The 22,248-nt window shown below is 43.6% G+C and overlaps 1 protein-coding gene across 1 annotated transcript; it reads left to right on the top strand.

The window, feature by feature from the left end:
- Positions 1-88: 88 nt before the first annotated feature.
- On the top strand, positions 89-16,733 carry LOC110695688 (cytochrome P450 76AD1-like). Its single transcript, XM_021872925.1, has 2 exons — positions 89-1,201; positions 15,704-16,733. The coding sequence occupies exons 1-2, from the start codon at positions 335-337 to the stop codon at positions 16,307-16,309; spliced, it is 1,473 nt and encodes a 490-aa protein (XP_021728617.1). The 5' UTR covers positions 89-334; the 3' UTR covers positions 16,310-16,733.
- Positions 16,734-22,248: the final 5,515 nt, after the last annotated feature.

Consider the following 22,248-nt stretch of genomic DNA (forward strand, 5'->3'; position numbering starts at 1 on the left):
AATAATTTTAAGTGGAGAAAAATTTGAAAAGGAAAGAATGGACTTGTACTATTGAGATATGAAAAGTACAGGGTCCCAAAAGATCAGATCTTGTTGTTCACATCCACACACTTGCCTACCGTTTTATTTACTCCTTATCTTCACGATTCTTCCATTCATCATCTTCATTAATTTATAATTATAAAACAACGTGATCTAAAAATATGGTAGTTTTCAACTACATGTAATAAAGTCCCTTAAATATTTTTGTCAATATATATGAAACTTTTAGCCGTGTTAGATTGTTACATCACATCTGATCTACGCTAGCAGCTACTCCTAAGCTGCTACATCAATGGAGCAATATTACACCATTACCTTGTTCCTCCTCATCGTCGTAACCACTGTTACCTTCCTAAAAAATTTGTTTAGTAAATCCAATAAACTTCCTCCGGGACCAACACCGTGGCCTATCATAGGCAACATACTTAAGCTCGGCGACAAACCTCATCATGTTGTCGCCGAGCTATCAAAAATTTATGGTCCCATAATGACCCTAAAGCTAGGGAGCATCACTACGGTAGTGATATCATCCCCGGAAGTAGCCCAAGAAATGTTCCTTAAACATGACTTGGACTTTTCGGGTAGGGCTATTACGGATGCTATGAGAGCAACTAACCATGATCAAGTTTCCATGGTTTTTCTCCCAATTAGCCCAAAATGGCGTAACCTTAGAAAGATTGCAACAATACACTTATTCTCTAGTCATCAACTTGATGCTAGTCAGGATTTACGGCTAAAGAAGGTAAATGAGTTGGTTGAGTATGCGCGACAGTGTAGTGAATCCGGTCTACCAATTGATGTTGGTAAGGCCGCTTTTGTTACCACGTTAAATTTGTTGTCCAACACAATTTTCTCAATAGATTTGGCTACCCATGATTCTTCGAATTCACAAGAGTTTAAGGATATTATTTGGACCTTGTTAGAAGAGGCTGCGAGGCCTAACGTTTCGGATTTTTTCCCGCTTGTTCGGAACTTGGATTTGCAAGGAGTGTTGAGAAGGGCTACGGATTACGCTAACAAGTTGTTAGGAATTTTTGAGGAGATTATTGATGAAAGGTTGAAAAATCCAAATGATACAAAGGATGATTTCTTAGGTACTTTACTTAAGCTTGTTGATAATAAAGAATTAAGCCTTGATGAATTAAAGCATATGCTCGTGGTAAGTAATACTCCCATTTAATCTAACTTGTATTTTTTTCTTCTATTTATTTTTCAATTACTATGCTTCATGATTAAATTAAAATGGTGAATAAGTGTAAGATCTATTAAAAAAAAAAAAAAATCATCGTGTAAAACGGGTACTTATGTTTAAAAACTTAAAAAACACATCTGAACAAAATCACCCACTTTCATTAGCATTTTCAGAATTCATAGTGTTCCTCCGTTATTTTTTATTTGACCCGCTTTAACTTTTACGATATACACCATCTCACCTTTGACCGTCTTTTGTGAATTATTTGCAAGGAAAAACATACTCATATAAGATCTAGTTAGAATCGTCACAATAAGTATAAGTAATATCATGATATATAACTTTTATAATTTTTACTTATGGAATATTGAAGTTGTTTGGGTCCAATTTAGTCCAATTGGGCCTAAGCACTAAATGATCCAATTAAAAGCCCAAGGTCAAGGTTCAACTCTCCAATTGTGCTAAAGTCAATGGTCAGCCCACAAAGCAAGCCAATTGGGCTAAGGTCCAACCTCTCCATGTATGATGAGGTATAAAAGCCATCAATATTGATACATTCATAGATTATTCAGATATAGATTCATATGTTCATTCATATATTCTGATATATTCCATAAAAGCCTCAAGCAACAAACTCTCTTGCATAGTGTCCTCTTCTTACACATTGTACTGACTTTAGCATCGGAGGGGCCTTCCTCGGCAACACCCCCGAGGCTAGTTTACGTGTGTTTACTGTGCAGGAAACCTTCGGCCCAACATAACTTGGACCGAATCCAGCCTTCTCCATTTCAGCGGACCTTCGGCAAGGTCCCATTGTTTTCACCCGAAACAATTTGGCGCCGTCTGTGGGGAAGACTTTCAAAAATCTTTAAGCCAAATTCCTAACCAAGATCATCTTGCAATTATCTTAGCAGCAATGGCTAAGAACCGCAAGAGCAAAAGCCTCCGTCAAGGAGCGGGCGAAAAGCCTAAAACCCCTACACCATCACCCTCGCCGGACCGGAACTCTCCCAAGGGTGCCGGCTCGGGGGGAGGATCATACAAGGAGGATTCCCTATCTCCCGTAATTCATGATTCTCATTATAGGCCGGGTCACTCTCGGTCTAGCAGGGGTGAGTCCGATCATAGGACACATTCAGTGTCCCAAAGCCAACCATCGGCTGCGCGCTCTCATTCCCACACTCGGCCGAGGACCCCTTTGACGGGGCCCAGCTCGGAAGAGGTGGCAAGAGCGCTGACAGTACTCATGGAGGCGATGAGGGCACAAAATATGCCACCACCTCGTGATCGAACTCCTCCGCATACCCGGCATCAGCGGAGGAAGTTAGACCATGATGGTGGGAAGCTTCCTTCCTTCCGGGAACTGGAAGAGTGGGAGGAGGATTCCTGGAAAACTGAAAAACAGAGGAAAAAGAACCCTCAATTTTTAAAAGGATCCTCATCCTCAAGACCAGAAGCGCATAAGAGCAGCAGCTCAGCTTCTCGGCCAGAATCTACTCACCGAGAACCTGAGACTGTTCGCAGAAGCGTCCTTGACCGACTCGGCGGCAAGGAACCGAGCGTGCGCAGTCGCCTCTCGTTCCCTGCAGCCGAGGCCCAGACTTCCCAGCCAGGGACGAAAACCACTCCTACCTCTCTAAGAGGGCGGAGCGCGGTCCCTTCGGCCAGGAACAAGGGCAAGGCCGTTATGCTACCCGCCAGTTCACCATTCGAGCAATGGATACTGGAAGAGCGCGTACCCACGGTTAAAATACCGTCGCACATCACATATGACGGGACCACGGATCCGAAGGATCACGTGGCCTCGTATGAGACTCATATGCATCTTTGCCCCAGATCCGAGGCGACTTGGTGCAAATATTTCCCAACCACTCTCAAGGGGGTCGCGCAAGCGTGGATCTCCAAGGGAGTAAGGCAAGGCTCCGTAACAGGGTGGGATGATCTGTCCTCCAAGTTCAGGAGCAAGTTTTCCACGGCAAACCGCCAAGAGAAGACTACCGCAGAGCTCATGAGTCTGCAACAGGGGGAAACCGAAAGCCTCCGAGACTACCTGACCCGTTTCAGTAACGAGTCATCAAGCGTCTCCCAGCTGGACCAGGGGCTAGCCGTTTTCGCAATGCAGAATGGCCTTCAGCCCGGAAAGTTCCTAGACTTCATGGTCATGCATACCCCGCAGACCTTGGAGGAAGCTCTTAATGCTTCGGATAAGTTCATCCGAGCCGAAGAATGGAACAAAGCGAAAACCCTACCTCAATTCGGGGGAGGGAAACAGAGACAAATACCCTTGTCTGAAGGCCAAGGCCATAAGGCAAAGGGAAAGTCAAAGGCCCCGGAGCAATCTTTGGCCATCGACCCAAAGAAGGAAAGATCTGCCTCATACACAGGCAGATACGAGTCCTACACTCCGCTCTCTCTTCCACGCGCCAAAATTTACAGCATGACGAAGGAGGAGCAGAGTTACCGAAAGCCGAGACCACTCCCAGAGTGGTATCAGCGAAAAAATAAAAATCAGTGGTGCGAGTTCCATGAGTCTTCGGGACACAACACTGAGGAGTGTATCCAACTGAAGGACCAGATAGAGGACATGGTCCGGAAGGGATACTTGAAAAAATACATCGCGGATCACCGCGAGAAAAAAGAATCCGAGAGGTCAGCAAAGGACCCTCGGCAGGACCTCGACTTCCCCCGGAAAAACAGTAAAAAGCCGGAGGGGAAATTCCCTCCGATCAATGTTATCTCGGGAGGAATATACTCTCGGAGGGAGCACAAGCGCCACCTTAGAGCTTTGACTCACCAGGTGAACAACGCTGACATTCAATCTCCCCAGTCGCCGGTGCCGAACATGACGTTCACAGCCGCCGACTGCCGGGGGATTACGTTCCCTCACGAGGATCCGTTGGTGATCATCGCCACGGTGGCCAACCACGACGTCAGTAAGGTCCTTGTTGACGGTGGCAGTGGAGCAAACATTCTGTTCCGAAAGGCCTACAATCAAATTAAGCTGAAGCCCAAGCACCTTACGCCGGTACCCTACCCGGTATCCGGGTTCAATGGGGCTTCAACTTATCCAGATGGGAAGGTGACACTTCCTGTCACCATCGGTTGCGATGAGGCAGCCCGGAACGTCATGATTGAATTTTTGGTCATCGACGCTCCTTCAGTGTACAACGTGATTTTGGGGAGACCCATAATTCACGAGATCCAAGGGGTCGTCTCAACTTATCATCAGCTGATGATTTACGTCTCAGACGCCGGCTTCCCCGAAAGGATACAGGGCAACCAAAAGGACGCCCGAAGGTGCAACTACCTCAAGCCATCCAGTAGTCGCCCAGATGACGACAAGGATGAGGAGGAGAAAGAAAAAGAAAGAGAGCCAAGCACAAAAAATCCAAAAGGCCTAAGTGCTTCGGCCCAAGGATCTGTGCCCAGAGAAAAAGGGCCCGAAAGGGAAAAGGCTAACTCTTCAGCTGAGCCGCACGACTCAGAGAGCCAGCCGAAGAACAAAAAGACGGGGACACCTGCTGACATTGGCAGCAGGCCAGATTCTGAAGAGTCCAGTCCATCGGCAATGGACATGGACCAACAGACTGAAACAGTTGAGTTGGCCGAAGGAGACGATGAGAAATGTGTAGCAATCGGGATGGACCTTGATCCGAACACCCGTTGTGAACTTATTCAGCTCCTTCGGGACAACAGAGATGTGTTTGCTTTCTCGGCAGCTGATATGCCCGGGATAAGTTCAGACCTCATCTCCCATAAGCTTAATGTTGACCCGACGTGTCGACCAGTTAAGCAAAAGAAGCGGAATTACTCCGCCAATAAGAACCGAGACATTGCAGCCGAGGTCAAAAAATTATTGGAGGCAGGATTCATCGAACCTTGCCAATATCCAGAATGGCTGGCAAATGTGGTGATGGTTCAGAAGCCCAATGGTACCTGGAGGATGTGCGTTGACTTCACGGACCTAAATAAGGCTTGTCCAAAGGATTTCTATCCCTTGCCGAGGATCGATCAGCTAGTCGATTCGACAAGTGGCCATGCCTTGCTTAGTTTCATGGACGCATTCTCGGGGTATCATCAGATCTTTATGCACCCCGACGATCGAGCAAAGACAGCATTCGTCACGAACGCTGGGGTGTACAATTACAAAATGATGCCCTTCGGATTGAAAAATGCGGGGGCAACCTATCAAAGGCTGGTGGATCAAGTTTTCGCCGATCAAAAGGGCCGAAACATGGAAGTCTATGTTGACGATTCGATCGTCAAAAGCAAAAAACTAGAGGACCATGTAAAGGACCTGGCTGAAACTTTCGCCACCTTGAGAAAGCATCAAATGAAGCTGAATCCGAAGAAGTGTGTCTTCGGCGTGAAGTCAGGGAAATTCCTTGGGTTCATGGTCAGCAAAAGGGGGATTGATGCCAATCCCTCTAAAGTCAAAGCGGCGCTCGACCTTCCTGAGCCAAAAACGAAGCGGGATGTTCAGCGGCTCACCGGAAGAATGGCAACCCTCTCGAGGTTCATTTCCAGAGCTTCGGATAAGGGGTTACCTTTCTTCAAAGCCCTGAAACTCCCGAAAACAAAAGAGCTCGTTTGGGAGGAAGAGCAAAAAGACGCCTTTAAACAGCTTCGGGAGCATCTGGCTCAACTCCCAACGCTGGCTAGCCCAGCTGAAGGAGAAACTTTGTACCTATATGTGGTCGTTAGCCCAGCCACCATCAGCGCAGTATTGCTGAAGGAAGAGAGTAAGAGTCAGCAACCGATCTACTTCGTCAGTCATACACTGATGGATGCCGAGACTCGCTATTATCTACTCGAGAAAGTTGCTTTCGCGGTAGTAGTAGCTGCTCGGAAGCTGAGGCCCTATTTTGATTGCCATCAGATAGTGGTCTTAACTGATCAGCCGTTGGAAAAAGTTCTCGGCAAGGTTGAAAAATCTGGTAGGCTAGCCAAGTGGGCTTTTGAGCTCACCGAATTCAGCATCAGCTACCGTCCGAGGGCTGCCATTAAGGCTCAAGCTCTAGCGGATTTCTTGGCCGAATGCTCATACCAAGAAGCGCTAGATAGTGAAAAGAAAGTCTGGACCGTGTTTACGGATGGATCTTCCACCGAAAACGGTTCGGGGGCAGGAGTAGTGATAACTTCTCCCGAAGGCAAATCCTTTGAGTATGCACTAAAGTTTTCTTTTAAGGCCTCGAACAATGAAGCCGAGTATGAGGCAGCAATCGCCGGCCTAAAATTGTGCATCTCCTTGGAAGCCGATCATGTCTGCTTAAAAACAGACTCTCATCTAGTTGCATATCAGATCAGTGGCAGCTACGAGGCCAAAGAGCCCTCCATGATAGCTTATCTTGCCAAGATCAAATCAGTTATTGCAGAGCTGAAAACTTTTGAGGTTCAGCTGATCCCAAGGGGTCAGAATACTCAAGCCGATGCACTCTCCAAACTTGCTAGTTCATCTTTTACCGAGCTGAACAGATCTGTATATGTAGAAGTGCGTCGAGAGAGAAGTGTCGACGAAGCACCTGAAGTGTGCTGTGCTGACCCAGAGCCTAGTTGGATGGACCCCATCCTAGCTTTCAAGCTTCGGGGAGAAACTCCTGAAGATAAAGCTTTGGCCTCCAAGATGAAGAGAACCAGCTCTAGGTTCATTGTCTTCAGGGGGGAACTTCTGAAAAAGTCCTTCTCAGCCCCATTGCTGAAATGCGTGGGACCAACAGATGCAGATTATATCCTACGGGAGATTCACCTCGGCATCTGTGGGAACCACATTGGGGGAAGAACCTTAGCCCACAAGGCATTGAGGGCTGGATATTACTGGCCCACCATGATCGCAGATGCTAAGGAGCTGGTTCGGAAATGCGAAAAGTGTCAAAAATACGCTCCAGTTATCCATCAGCCAGCAAGGGATCTTCAGTCGATCCTTAATCCACTCCCGTTTGCCCAATGGGGACTGGATATACTGGGACCATTTCCAGAGGCTGTGTACCAGAAAAAATGGCTGATAGTTGGTGTCGACTACTTCAGTAAATGGATCGAGGCCGAAGCAGCCTCGAACATTACAGAGCAAACTGTCAGAAAATTTATCTGGCAGAATATCATCACTCGCTTTGGCATCCCGAGAGTATTTGTCTTCGATCATGGGAGGCAATTTGATAACTTACCGCTGAAGCGGTATACAGATCAGTTCGGCATCAGACTGGCATATTCAGCGGTATGCCACCCGCAAAGTAACGGACAAGCCGAAGCTGCAAATAAACAGATCTTAAATGCCCTCAGGAAGAGGGTGGAAGATCAAAAGTCCAAATGGCTAGAGGAGCTCCCTGGAACCCTTTGGTCCCTTCGGACAACTGAAAAAGAGGCAACGGGCCACTCACCTTTTGAACTGGTGTATGGTGCCGAAGCCGTCCTTCCAGTGGAAATTGGCTCTGAGAGCCTTTGAGTGCACCACTTCTCGGCTGAGAATGAGCGACTGATGAGGGAATCTCTCGATTTCCTCGACGAAGTAAGAGACTCAGCCCGAGATAGAATGGCCGCCTATAAGCAGAGAATCAGCAAATTTTATAACCGAAGGGTCCATGCAAGGCCTCTCAAAATTGGAGACCTTGTCCTTCGGAATGCTGTTGCAGTTCAGAAAGGCCGAATCCATGGGAAACTCTCAGCTGCATGGGAGGGACCTTATGAAATTTATGATGAGCTTCAGCCAGGGACATACCGACTTCGGCAGTTGGATGGAACTGAGTTGAAAAATCACTGGAACGCTGATGTACTGAAAAAATACCATGTGTAAACCCTTCGGGGCAGAACAATCTTTGTAAGTACATTTTGAACTAATGAAAGGCCTTGGAGCCGCCATTTATATAAATGTTTACAACTTTTTATCCTTTCAAAATTTTCTTTGTTCTATCTACTCTTTAAGGGTTTTTTTATTCAGCCTCGTCTGAAACCTTCGCCTTCGGGTAACTGGGTTTCAGATTGCTGACAAAACTCGTCTTTTTAAAGAACACTGGTCTTTCAGCTGAGGTCAAACTTCAGTAAGACTTGTTCTCCAAAGACATGAGTCCATGGACAATTCTGGGATATTGCCTTAACTGAGCCTTGTATCCCAGAGAGCCATTATCCGAAACATTGCCTTAAGTTGGCCCTGTGTTTCGGGTATCCATTTTTCAAAGGTAGACAGAAAATCAAGGATAACAGCAAAAGTTGAAAATTGTTTATTCAGCCTCGTCTAAAACCTTCGCCTTCGGGTAACTGGGTTTCAGATTGCTGACAAAACTCGTCTTTTTAAAGAACACTGGTCTTTCAGCTGAAGTCAAACTTCAGTAAGACTTGTTCTCCAAAGACATTAGTCCATGGACAATTCTGGGATATTGCCTTAACTGAGCCTTGTATCCCAGAGAGCCATTATTCGAAACATTGCCTTCAGTTGGCCCTGTGTTTCGGATATGCGTCTTTTTAAAGAACACTGGTCTTTCAGCTGAAGTCAAACTTCAGTAAGACTTGTTCTCCAAAGACATTAGTCCATGGACAATTCTGGGATATTGCCTTAACTGAGCCTTGTATCCCAGAGAGCCATTATTCGAAACATTGCCTTCAGTTGGCCCTGTGTTTCGGATATGCGTCTTTTAAAAGAACACTGGTCTTTCAGCTGAAGTCAAACTTCAGTAAGACTTGTTCTCCAAAGACATGAGTCCATGGACAATTCTGGGATATTGCCTTAACTGAGCCTTGTATCCCAGAAAGCTAATATCCGAAGCATTGCCTTCAGTTGGCCCTGCGTTTCGGATATCCAACTTTCAGATGAAGTCAATCTTCAGTAAGACTTGTTCTCCAAAGACATGAGTCCATGGACAATTCTGGGATATTGCCTTAACTGAGCCTTGTATCCCAGAAAGCCATTATTCGAAACATTTCCTTCAGTTGGCCCTGTGTTTCGGATATGCGTCTTTTAAAAGAACACTGGTCTTTCAGCTGAAGTCAAACTTCAGTAAGACTTGTTCTCCAAAGACATGAGTCCATGGACAATTCTGGGATATTGCCTTAACTGAGCCTTGTATCCCAGAAAGCTAATATCCGAAGCATTGCCTTCAGTTGGCCCTGCGTTTCGGATATCCAACTTTCAGATGAAGTCAATCTTCAGTAAGACTTGTATCCCAGAAGCATTGCCTTCAGTTGGCCCTGTGTTTCGGATACCCATTTTGAAGAAGTGAAGAAATTGCTTATTCAGCTGAAGTCATACTTCAATTTATGGGGGGGGCAAGAAGCACTCTCAGTGCAAGTATGTACGGCAGAATTGAAGTATGTTCGGCAGAATTGAAGAAACAGAAACAGTAAAGCATTAAAAAACAAAGCAACTGAAGAAAAGAGCATCAGATTAATAATTCAGGCTCAGAAATTGAGCTACAAGTTCAATTAAACTGTATCGGCAGCCGCCCACAAGCGGAAAATAACAGCTGCCGAAATACGTACATAAGCAAAAAAATAAACTGTTGTACGACAAGGCAAGCTGAAGCAAAAAACAAGGCAAAAAATTCAGAAAGCGGCAAGTCTAAAGTGAAGCACATGATGAACCGCAAGATTCTGAAGACGACTGCCCGAGTTCCTATGCTTCAGCCTGAGGATCAGACTGATCAGCGTTGAGCCCCATGGTGGCCTCAGCCCCAGCAGCAGAAGAAGCGGGCTTTGCACTCTGCCGAGCCTCCCTTTCCCTCTGTTCAGCTTCCAACTCCATTCTCTCAGCTTCCTATTCGGCTTCCTCAGCCTTAAGAATTTCAGCTTCGACTGGAGTTGCATACTTCATATGAGGGTCTTCGGGATTCTGGACCCATTCAGCACATTTAGACCAGTCCAGCTTCGGTTCAGCATGAAGGCAGACTCTTCGGCATACTCTGAACCCGTTTCTGAAACCCATCTCATATTCCTCTTGGGTATAGACACGGACTTTGAGTAGAGCCTCAGCATCAGCCAGATTCTTCTGGGTCTCCTCCAAGTCTTCCTTGGATTTCTTCAGCTCATCAGCGAGCTTGGAGGAGGAACCTTTCAGCTCATTCAGCTCCTGCTGAACTTGGGAAGCCTTTATCTGAGCTTGGGCCACTTCAACTTTTTTGGTCATCAGTTGATCCTCAGCCTCATGGAGTTTAGCTCTCTGAGCTTCGTCAGCAGCAGCAGCCTCTGAGAGTTGGACATCTTTGGCCTGGAGCAGCTCTTCAGCAGCCATTCGGCTGGCTTCAAGAGCTTCTAGACGTTGCTGCACTTCAGCTTGTGCAGCAGCTCCTTCCTGAATACGGCTCTCAACAGCAGCCTTGAATTTGGAGACGTCCACTCCCATATGCTCCTGGAGGAATTTTTCCCCTTCCATCAGTGGGGGAAAAACTTCCTTCTCCATAGCGTCGCAGAAGGTTTTGAGGGCTTCAGCAGCTCTTTTCTCATACTCCTCACCCTTCTGCTGCTTCTCTTCAGCTGCTGCTTGCTTCAGCTTAGCAAGCTTTAATTCCTCTTCAGCTACCTTCTTGTTGTGCATAGCAGCGTCTACCCTATCTTGTAGGGTATCTATCAGCTCTACAGTGAGAGTCTGATTGTGCACGAACTGAAAACAGGAAGACAAAAAAAAAAAAAAAAAAAAAAAAAACATATATATATATTTATAATAATAAAAATAGAGCTGAATTTCAGAGGAAATGAAGACAAGGAAAATTACCTGCATCATCAGCAGTTGGTTAGACCTGGCTGGGTCAGGAACTGATCTGCTGGATTCGCCCATCCCAGCAGTGGCCTTCAGCGACCAGATCCTTGCCCTATCTACTTCGGACATGCCAGCAAAATCGCCGAAGTAGGCTGCAGCTCCTTCTCGGTTCTGACCCCATATGAGGTCCCAGATGTGGTCTGGGATTGGAATTCGGGGGGCCGAGAAACCCATTTCTCCAGATTGCAGAGTCTGGAAGGAAGGGAAGGATGACGATGGAGCTTGATTAGCTTTGGATGGCTCAGCATCATCCTTCTCAGAGGAGTCAATTACTATGACCTCCTCTTCTTTAGGGGTGAGGACGAAAGCCTCAACCTCTCTTGCGATGTCTGCCGTGAAGCCCTCAGCACTGGACATCACGACATCCTTGTTTTCGTGCTCAGCAGCACTCTCCTTAATTTCTTCTTGGACCCCTCCCTTAGATTCGGGAGTTCTCTGATCCACCTCCATCTCAGGAGGTGGCGGAGGGGTCTTTTGAGGTGATTGGGGTGGTGGCCGGGGAACCCTCGGCGATCCATTGCCTTCCTCGGGTTCCCTTATTGCAACGCCGATGGTCATCGGCCTCCGCTGAAAGTCATGAGGGCCGATGATGGCCATCCTTCGGCGCCTTTTCTGAAGGGGCTGCTCGTCCATATCTGAGTCTGAAGACTCTCCTTGTATTTGGTCTTCGGGACGAACAGGAGCTTTCCCTTCTCTATGTCTGTTACTCTCTTCAGACTGTAACAGACAGGGGGGAGGAAGAATGTGAGTAAAAAAAAAAAAAAAAAAAAAAAAAAAAGAAAAAAGAAAGACAAAGTTAAGTCTGAAAGCTCACCGAGGTCTTCAGCAAAGCCTCGTCTTCTTCAGCTGCTCTAGCTGCAGCTTCTGCTTCAGCAGCTCTGGAGGACCCTTCTCCTCCTTCGCAAGCTTCGAGAACCCGTGCAACCTCTTCGGCTGTACGGGCAGCTTCAGCTTCTTCGTCCAGCAGCTGAAACCAGGGGTCTCTCTTCTTCCACCAAGGCTTCTGCCTCTGATACAGAGCAACAGCCTCAATTTGGAAGTGGGAAGAGTCTAGATGAACTTCCCTATGCCTCGGCTCAGTGATAGACGGGGCCCGTTCAGTTACAACTCGTTCTCGGTTGACACCAAGACGAGCGTAGTTAATGCCAACGTTGGTCTCGTCCCGCTCTGAAAAAGGAAAGGGGAAAGGTTAGTTCAGATAGGTTGGCACAGCATAAAAAAGCGAAGCGAGAGAAGAAAAAGAGATAGTTAAAAAGCCTCGGCCCCAGCCGAAGAAGCTTACCATCCTTAAACTTTCGGCTGAGGCCAACAGCTGCTAGCATGTTCTCTTGGAAAACGTAATGCGTATCGGGGAGCCAAGTCTCCGGGATATGCTGCATTCGGTCACTGCCCCCCCCGGTTCGGCAGCTTGCCGAAGATATGTTGCTGATCAAGGTTCGGATCCGCCCCGTTATCTGCGGGGGGACCTAGACTTCCCATTTCGGGATCAGGCTCAGCGAGGTACCGGGGAGCGCTGAAGACGCAAGGGTGGCCCGGATCTGTGGGTGCCCTAACCCAAATCCATTGACCTCTCCAGTCCTTGTCTGAAGAGTCGTTTGGCCACATGGTTAGGTATTAGGGCCGGGACTCAATCCGGTACCACCCAGAACCATGGCTTTCGTGCCCACTTTGAATATTTGGCACTAGCCGATGGAGCTTTTTGAAGCAGTGCAGGTTCGGCACATACTTGAAGAACTTGCAGACCCATAAGTATGTCATCACCCTTCGGATGCTGGTGGGAGTTAACTGACATAGAGAGATGTTGTAATGGATCAGCAAGTCTCGGACGAATACGTCCAAAGGGAACCTCAGCCCGTACTGAAGCTGTCTTGTGTACACCCCCACATACCCCGGGGGTGGACGATGGATTCTATCGGATGCCGAGGGCATTCGGCACCAATACCCATCAGCTTCAAAAATGTCGTAATGCAACTCAATTTGCTCGGCAATCGATATTGATCGGCATTCTCCACCCACCATGGGTAGGGGCGGTTCTTTATCATGGCCGAAGCAACTTCGGCATTCTCCCATTCTGAAAACCCGGGGAGGATATCCCAAAGGACAGCGGGAACTTCATCATCCCGTCCAGAAGCGCTCGACTCCTCCGTTCTCTGAGGAGGAGCCGAGGAAAGGGGAGTCGCCCTAATCCCTTCAGCAGGGTCAGACTCTGGCCTTTGTCCATTCCAGGTCCCAATCCTGTTCCTAGGATCGGGAATCGGCCTTGCTCTTCTTGGAGCACGGGCTCTACCTCTAACTCCTCTTGCCATTGATTATTTCGAAGAAAAAAGTCGAAAGAAAAGGGGAAGGAGTTCGAATTCGAAGAAAAATAAACTGAAATCAAAGGAATTTACCTTAATCTGAAGTGAAAGTTGCCGATTTACGAGTTCGTAGTGGCAAGTCTCAGTTTCTAAGCTTAATGCTCGGGGAATTTGCGAAGTTTTGATGCGGGTTCTTGGTTTCTCTCTCGAGAATTCTGGGTTTGTGTTGGTGAATAAGTGAGGAGAGATGACGCGCCTCTGTTTATATCTCCAGGAATGGGATACGAGGAGTCTGCGTTTTAATTTCTCTTAAATACTCCACTAAGTAACCGTTAAACACATGATCTTGTGATTAAACTGCCCATTATCCGTCCAACTTCCACAATCATCTGCCTTAACCGTTGTTATCTCATTAATTACGGTTTAAATTCAAATTTTTGGATTAATTAAATCATTTACTTCCCTCCTTTTCTGAATTAAATCAAACCCGACCCGTCATCCTTCCAAATCGGGTCTGGGGGGCAAGTTGTTTGGGTCCAATTTAGTCCAATTGGGCCTAAGCACTAAATGATCCAATTAAAAGCCCAAGGTCAAGGTTCAACTCTCCAATTGTGCTAAAGTCAAAGGTCAGCCCACAAAGCAAGCCAATTGGGCTAAGGCCCAACCTCTCCATGTATGATGAGGTATAAAAGCCATCAATATTGATACATTCATAGATTATTCAGATATAGATTCATATGTTCATTCATATATTCTGATATATTCCATAAAAGCCTCAAGCAACAAACTCTCTTGCATAGTGTCCTCTTCTTACACATTGTACTGACTTTAGCATCGGAGGGGCCTTCCTCGGCAACACCCCCGAGGCTAGTTTACGTGTGTTTACTGTGCAGGAAACCTTCGGCCCAACATAACTTGGACCGAATCCAGCCTTCTCCATTTCAGCGGACCTTCGGCAAGGTCCCATTGTTTTCACCCGAAACAGAAGTTATTAATGGCTAAATTTCTACATTAACAAGCGTGACAAATGAAACAGGTCGAGTAAAAAAGAACGGAGGAAATAAAATTTTAGAAATACTCCGTATTCATTCATTTAGAGTTTACAGTCTCATTTAACTTTGTTTACTACTTCTTCCGTTTTTTTTAATTAGTTGCATCACTTTTATGATCGTGGGTTCCTAGGCAATTTTTGGAGTAAAGAGAAATAGAGAAAATTTATAAAATAATAGGAAAAGTGATGTATTTAAATTAAAACTTTCCATTTTTAGAAAGTGATGCAACTAATAAAAAACAGAGAATATATGTGCCATAAAAATGTTAAAAATGTTGAGCTTTGATATACATAATATACTGGATATGTGTCATTAGTGTATTAGGTTTTTACTATAGGGTTGTACATTATTTAATTATTATTTTACAAAAACTTTTAAAAAGTATGTACACAAGGGCGGATCTTTGTTAGGACTGGCAAGGGCCTGACCCCCCTAAATATTTTTGAGTTGTTCTTTATAAGTAATTTGATGTCTATTAATTGCATATAAAAAGTTGTGGCCTAGTAGTTAAATACCATTATTGTATGTACAAAATTTACCTCAATAAAGATACCCTTAAGTACTAGATTTTATATTCCCAAATACTCTTTCGGTTTCAATTGCAACATTTTTTATTTATGTTTGTCCTCAATTAAGTGCCACAATTGAATTATTCAAAAAAAAAAAAAAAAAAAGTGCAACAATTGAAAATTGAATTAAACCTCATATATACGTTAATTATATATGGGGTATATTGATTATGCATACCGTAATACCTACACATCTATCCTTTACCCAACTATCCTAGTACTGAAGTTGAGGTGGTAGAATAGTGACATATTGACATTGCACCCACCTCGTATCCCTTGATTTTAACCGTCTAGAGATCAAATCATATAGGACTCATTTGAGGAATTACTCCTATCTCTCCCTTTAAGTGAGCCCCCTTCATCTTACAATAAATGAATAAATTAATAAAACCTAGCTTAAGTACTCCTTTCCACATGTACTCTTCCTTTGTGCCTAAAAAATCCTTATCTACTGTCTTGTTTGTATTAATTACAAGTACAATGATATTGAGTGCGTAAAGCGTAATACAACTATAGAACGAAAGTAGAAAACAATATGACATTGAGTCAAAAAGAAAAGTTAAATTCAATCATAAAAAAATAACACTAGGAAACAAATACTAGTAGATGACTTGAAATTGGAATGATTGAAAGAGAGCAACAACGAATTTATGAAATTGAAGTAACATTTTAAAATCTACATCACTTATACTAAGAAACAAATGGGCCGGTTTAGGTAAATTAGACTCGATTATTGGAAGGTTTGTAACTTTGGATCATGGTTGGTGTGGGTCAATATTAAGTTATTTATATACGTATCTTTCTGTTATTAGGATTTGTTCACTGCAGGGACGGATACAAGTTCTAGCACATTGGAGTGGGCAATAACTGAATTACTACGTAATCCGGAAAAGATGAAAAAAGCACAAACTGAATTAGAACAAGTTTTTGGCAAACATGAGTTTATTCAAGAATCTGATCTCTCAAATTTACCGTATATCCAAGCAATAGTGAAAGAAACTTTTAGATTGCACCCACCAACGCCATTTTTGATACCTTACAAAGCTGAAAAGCCTGTGGAGCTAGGAAAGTACTTTGTGCCGATAAATGCACACGTGTGGGTGAATGTATGGTTTATTGGTCGTAATCCAAGTGTATGGACCAATCCGCTTTTGTTTTCACCAGAAAGATTTCTAAACAAAGAAATTAATGTGAGAGGCCGACATTTTGAACTTATACCCTTTGGAGCAGGAAGAAGGATATGTCCAGGTTTGCCATTGGCTTATAGGATGGTGCATCTAATGTTGGCTTCACTTCTTCATTCATTCAATTGGAAATATCATGGCACAAATAGTTATAAAGATATAGACGTGGAAGAAAAGTTTGGCATTACACTGCAAAAAGCTCAACCACTCCAAGCAATTGCCCTTCCAAGGTGATCATACATCTAATGTTGTAGAATTGATATAAACCCAAATTTTGGGAATTCGAACCCCCCTCCCCACTCCCCTCTCAACAAAAAAAACCTCAACAATGGATTGATAAATTTCAATTGCTTACAAATTAAATAGTATATTTCAATTTTAGAATTCGATATTAAATTATTAATGATGAAGTCGATCACGTTGTAGAGAATAATATAATGTTCTATTCAAAGTCGTTCCAACCTTTTTGGAGGCCCTATTCAAATCATATGGGTAATGAAACTAGGCCTTATATTAAAAATATCAATTCAAATCAAATGACATACAAACTTCAAATTTATTAATGCTCTCCAACAGTGAGTTATTTATAATCTCAACTTATTTTTAATTAAAAAAACAAAAACAATTTATACTTGTAGGGAATATTTCAAACATCAACTTTGAGCCCCATTGTAATCATGCATTTAAGCATGGTGGCGTCCAAAGGGAAGGAAGCTAGAGATAAAAGAGTCACCAACAAGTTTTAGAAACTTGTAAACCGTTCACGGGTGTGAAGGTTGCACCCCATTTACGATAACGGAGATCGCTAACTCCATAGTGGTCCGGAACCATGACTGGATATTCGGGGATGATGGTACGAATTCAACCTAAAAGAGATTGAACACGTCCTAAATCGGCCTCTACTTAATTCTTATGATATTCATGTGCGCTTCTCGGTCAACATACATCCAACAAATTAGCCCTAAACCTGTTTAATCTATGTTAGTTGATTATTAATGCACAAATAAATCTAATATTGCTGATCCCTTGAATTAAAATCATATCAGCCTAAATTCAAATTATTAATTATCTTATTATGCGTGATTTCAAGTACAAATCCTCTTTAAACCTACAAGAAAGGGTGTGATCAAGCAATAACAATAAATGATAATTAATCAAGCAACATATAATCATTAATTGACACAACAAATCATCATCATCATAATAATATCCTCAAAGCATAATTAGCAAGATCCTAGGCATGATACTAAACGGATTAATAATAAACCCTATCATGTCGCTAAATAATAAAGATCAAAGCTTTAACCTAAACATGATACTAGAAAGCATGATATTAGAAATACACTACTAGAAATAGGTCAATTTACGACGGACTAGCTCCGACGGACATGAAATCCGTTGGAAATTTCCGACGGAATTAAAATTTGTCGGAAAAATTTCCGACGGAATTTTTACGGAATACAAATCCATTGGAATTTACGGGTATTCCGACAGAATTTTCCGTCGGAAACTTAATCTTGCGACGGAAATAAAATCCGTCGGAAACGTAATTTTCCGACGGATAATCCCGTCGGAATTCAATTAAATAATAAAAAAAAAAACCTAAAAAACCCTACAAAACTCGGTTTCCCATCCCACCCCTAACATTTTGGTTTTCTCTCTCCTCTCCTCCACGCCTCTCTTTCCTTCTCTTTCTCTTTCCTTCTCTTGCTCCTTCCTCGACCCTTTCTTTCTCCTCTCATTCCTTCTCTTTCTCCTTCCTTCTATTTCTCCTTCCTCGCCCCTTTCTTTCTCCTCTCCTTCCTTCTCTTTTCTTTTTCCTTCCTCGACCATTCTCCTTCCTCGCCCCTTTCTCTCTCTTCTCCTTCCTTCTGTTTCTCCTTCTTCTATACGCCTATGGCTTTTTCCGGCGTTTTTCGGCGGATGGTGTGACGGTGAGTAGTCTTGGTGAAGATATGAATGGGTTTTTTGGTCAAATTTGACCATGAAAAAGTCTGGATCTAGACTTTTTCATGGTCAAATTTGGCCTTAATAAACCAAATTCGAATTCAATTTGGATTTTAAGGTATGTTTTTGTGTTATTAATATTTTTTTTGTTTGATTTTATGTACGAATTTGGTTTGGTTTTGTTGTTGATGTGTTGTACGAATTTAGTTTGATTTTTTTTTGTTCAAATTTTGGTTGATTATTTTGTTGATTTTTTTTTTCAAATTTGGGTTGAATTTTGTTGATTTTTTTAAAAAATTTGGGTTGATTTTATGTTTTTCGGGTTAGGATGAAGGTGGGGGGGGGGGTTCTGGGTGGTGGTCTTGGTTGGGGGGGTTCTGGGTGGTGGTTGGGGTGGGCCGGCAGTGGGTTAGGGGCGTGGGTGTGGGTTGCTGTGGGCTAGTTTGGTGGGTGGTGTGTTCTGGTGTGGGCTGGTTTGGTGGGTGGTGTGGTGTGGGTGTTGTGGGCTGGTTTGGTGGGTGGTTTGTTGTGTGGTGTGGTGTGGTGTGGTGTGGGCTGGTTTGGTGGGTGGTGTGGTGTGGGTGTTGTGGGCTGGTTTGGTGGGTGGTGTGGTGTGGGTGCAGGTGTGGCTGGCCTGGTGAGGTGGTGGCTGGGTAGGGTAGTTGGGGTGGTGCCGGGGTTTTTTTTTTATTTTTTTAATGCGGTTTCCGACGGACTTTCCGGTGATCGGAATTCCTTTTCCGGCGAAAAAATTCCGTCGGAAAAAGCTGTTCCAACAGAATTTCCGTCGGAAAAGTTGGTTCCGACGAAATTGGCCATTTTACCTACAAAGGGTGTTCCGACAACCAGTTCCGACGGAATTTCCGTCGGAACAGTGTTTTCCGACGGAATTTAGGGTGTTTCCGACGGAATTTTTCCGTCGGAAATGGCCTCTTTTCTAGTAGTGATATTAATTAACACCCTAAACATGATACTAGGAATCATAAAAGCATCCTAACATGATACTAGGAATTAAAATAATGTTCTAAGCATGATTTCTATATAAAAAACGAGGAATAAGGATGGTAGATCTACTCACTTTAATGCCTCGTATCTCTTTCTATCAAAACAATACACACGTTAATAAGTTCAAGAAAGATTAAATCAAATAAGAATTGAAATATAGATTTGGGACCAAACCCTAAGAACTATCAACCTTTCACGACGAGGTCGAAGACAACTTTCGAGATTGGCTAGGAGTATTCAAAGCTCGTGAAGGAAATATGATGTGTGATTGAAGAGAATATCAAGATGGTGTTGGGATGTGTTTAGGCTAGGCTAGAAAGAGAGTGAGAAAAGCTTTTAGCTTAGAGAAAGATGGGATTAGATGATGATTGTTGGTGATCAAGCTTGTTGATGATTGAAAATGGGGTGAAACTACCTCTACTTATAAAGAAAAAAAAGGGTCAAAGGATCAGAAAAGAGTCATAATCCAACTCGGAGTCAAACAGGCGCTATCTCGACGCGATATTTCTATCGCTCAGCGATATTTTTAGAAGATAGAATCCGTACGGAATTCGACTTCCAATCAAATTGGGTTAATCGAATATTCGTACGTATTCTAATTTTATCAGAATTTAAATCATTGAAAATCAAGTGTTTTATCTGAAGTAAAATTCTTAAATCTTTATCTTTTCAAAAACAGGATAAATTAGAACCTTTTAGAAAATTCTAGAAGCTAATAATAAGTCCTAAGGGATTTAGGAATGATGTTTAAGGTTAATGAACCCTCCACATGGTCATTGGGTCGTAGGTAAGGCTCGATTTGGGCTCGATTTAGTATTTTGGCCATAACTTTTTCGTTATAACTTAAGGGAAATTCACGAGACTCTTCAACTCTTCACCTAACTCGATAATCAAAGACGTGAAAGATACTTATCATTGAGTTTGGTTTTTGGGGAGCCATAATCAAATGTCTACAATACTAATAACGTTCTAACTACCAAATATAAAGACATTAGTTTTGGACTAAAGAAAAAAAATTAAATAACAACATTTTTTTTTCTTTTTTTTTTGAAGAAGAGGGGCATATTTGAAAAAGATTTGAAACAGAAAAAACAAACGTGTATTATTAAAATATGAAAAGGTAACATGGTCCATTCAATATTAAAATTGTTCATCCATACACTTGCCTATACACAAATCACACGATTCCATTTGTCATCTTAATTCATTATAAAACAAAGTGATCTAAACTTCCTTGATTTTTTTTTCAATCAATGTGAAATTTTTACCCTTGTTAGATCTCATTTTACCTAGCAGCTACTCCTACATCAATGGAGCGTTATTACACCATTGCCTTATTCCTCGTCATCGTCGTAACCATTATTACCTTCCTAAAAAACTTGTTTACCAAATCCAACAAACTTCCTCTGAGGCCAATACCGTGGCCTATTATAGGTAACATACTTAAGCTTGGCAACAAGCCTCATCGTGCTGTCGCTGAGTTATCACAAATTTATGGTCCCAATATGACCCTAAATCTAGGGAGTATCATTACAATAGTGATAGCATCCCCAGAAGTAGCCCAAGAAATGTTCCTTAAACATGACTTAGACTTTTCGAGTAGGGCTTGTTGGAAATTCTTGATATAAAATAAGGGTGCGTTTGGTTCTCTGGTTTCAGGAAAAGGAATGGGAATCATTCCCTTTTAACCTGTTTGTTTGCCACTTTTTCCCTCAATCATTCCCCCATTTCATTTTTCAAAATACCCCAAAACCCCTCTTCCCCATTCCCCACCCCCCCCCCACTATCCCATTCCATTCCCCACCCACCCTAACCCTAACCCTAACACTAACACTAACACCCATATACGCCGGTGGTGGTCGGACGGCGACTGTCGGCGAGCACCGGGGAGTGGTCGGGGAGGCTCGGCGAGCACCGGGGAGTGGTCGGCGATGTGGTGCTGTGGTGGAGGAGGGAGATCGAGCGTCGGGGAGGGGGGCTGGAGCATCGGGGAGGGAGTTCGAGGTGGTGCTGTGGTCGGTGGTGGTCAGCGACCGTCGGCGAGGGGGGCTGGAGGGTCGGCGAGGGGTCAGCGACCGTCGGCGAGGGGGCGCGACTGTCGGCGAGGGAGTTCGAGCATCGAGGAGGGGGGCTGGAGCATCGGGGAGGGAGTTCGACGGTCGGCGATGGAGGCTAGATGGCCGGCGACGGTCGGCGGAGGTCTGTGAGGGTTCGGCGGCGGTCGGAGCTGCGCTGTGGTGGTGGTGTTGTGGTGGAGGGAATGATTCCCTGGTTTTTGTAACAAACAACCTTCCAAATTTTCCACTTTGCCATTCCATTCCATTTCATTCCCTTTGTTCATTCCATTCCGATTCCCTTCTGTGAACCAAACGACCCCTAAGAGTGTTGGAAGAAAACAAGAGAGAGAGAGAGACTCATAAATGAAAGGGAAAAGGTCCCACATTGGTTGGGGGGAGAGGTTTTGCCTTATTTATATGTTGTAGTGTCTTAACACTACTTAGTTGAGTGACTTGGAGGTGGGTGTTGTACCACACACATGCGCGCGCAAGTCGAGGCGGGCTCGGGACTTGGGGTCTTGGGGAATGCGATGCGCGGGCGTGGGTTCTTCTTATCTTTCTGGAGAAATTTTATTTCCTTTCTTTGTTGACAGAATATTCCTAAGCTTTTAATCCGTTTTTTACTATTGGGATTTTCTAATTGTTAGGAATTTATTCAGCCATTAATCCCTTGATTATAGCTGACTGTTACACTCCCTTGATTATGAATGATGGGCGTTCTCCCGACTGTATAATCGGAGAAGACAACCTTTCGTTTTTTTTCTTTTTTGAGCCCCCTCAGTTTGATCCGTAAAGATCTATTGATTTGTTCGCGAACTTGTTTGTGGCTTAGGTAATGACCTAAACTATTTTAGGTGATTACACGAGGAAAACAGTATTTTATATATAATATGTTTGTATTTAAGGCATTTACCTATGTTTACTTTGGGCATTATTTAAATAATAAAGTTTAATTTTTTTAATTGGAATCTGATTGTGCTTACGACATTCATCTGTATTAATATTGGTCATTACTTAAAAATAAAGGTTTAATTTATTTTTTTGGTATTTGTTTGTGTTTAATGAATTTAAACTTATTAATTATTTACTGAAAATTTGTTTGTGTTTACAATATCACCTATACTTAATTTATGTATTACCTAACCAACATAGCAGTTTATCCAT

Source organism: Chenopodium quinoa, unplaced genomic scaffold (assembly GCF_001683475.1).
Source record: "Chenopodium quinoa cultivar QQ74 unplaced genomic scaffold, ASM168347v1, whole genome shotgun sequence".
Classification (NCBI taxonomy): domain Eukaryota; kingdom Viridiplantae; phylum Streptophyta; class Magnoliopsida; order Caryophyllales; family Amaranthaceae; genus Chenopodium; species Chenopodium quinoa.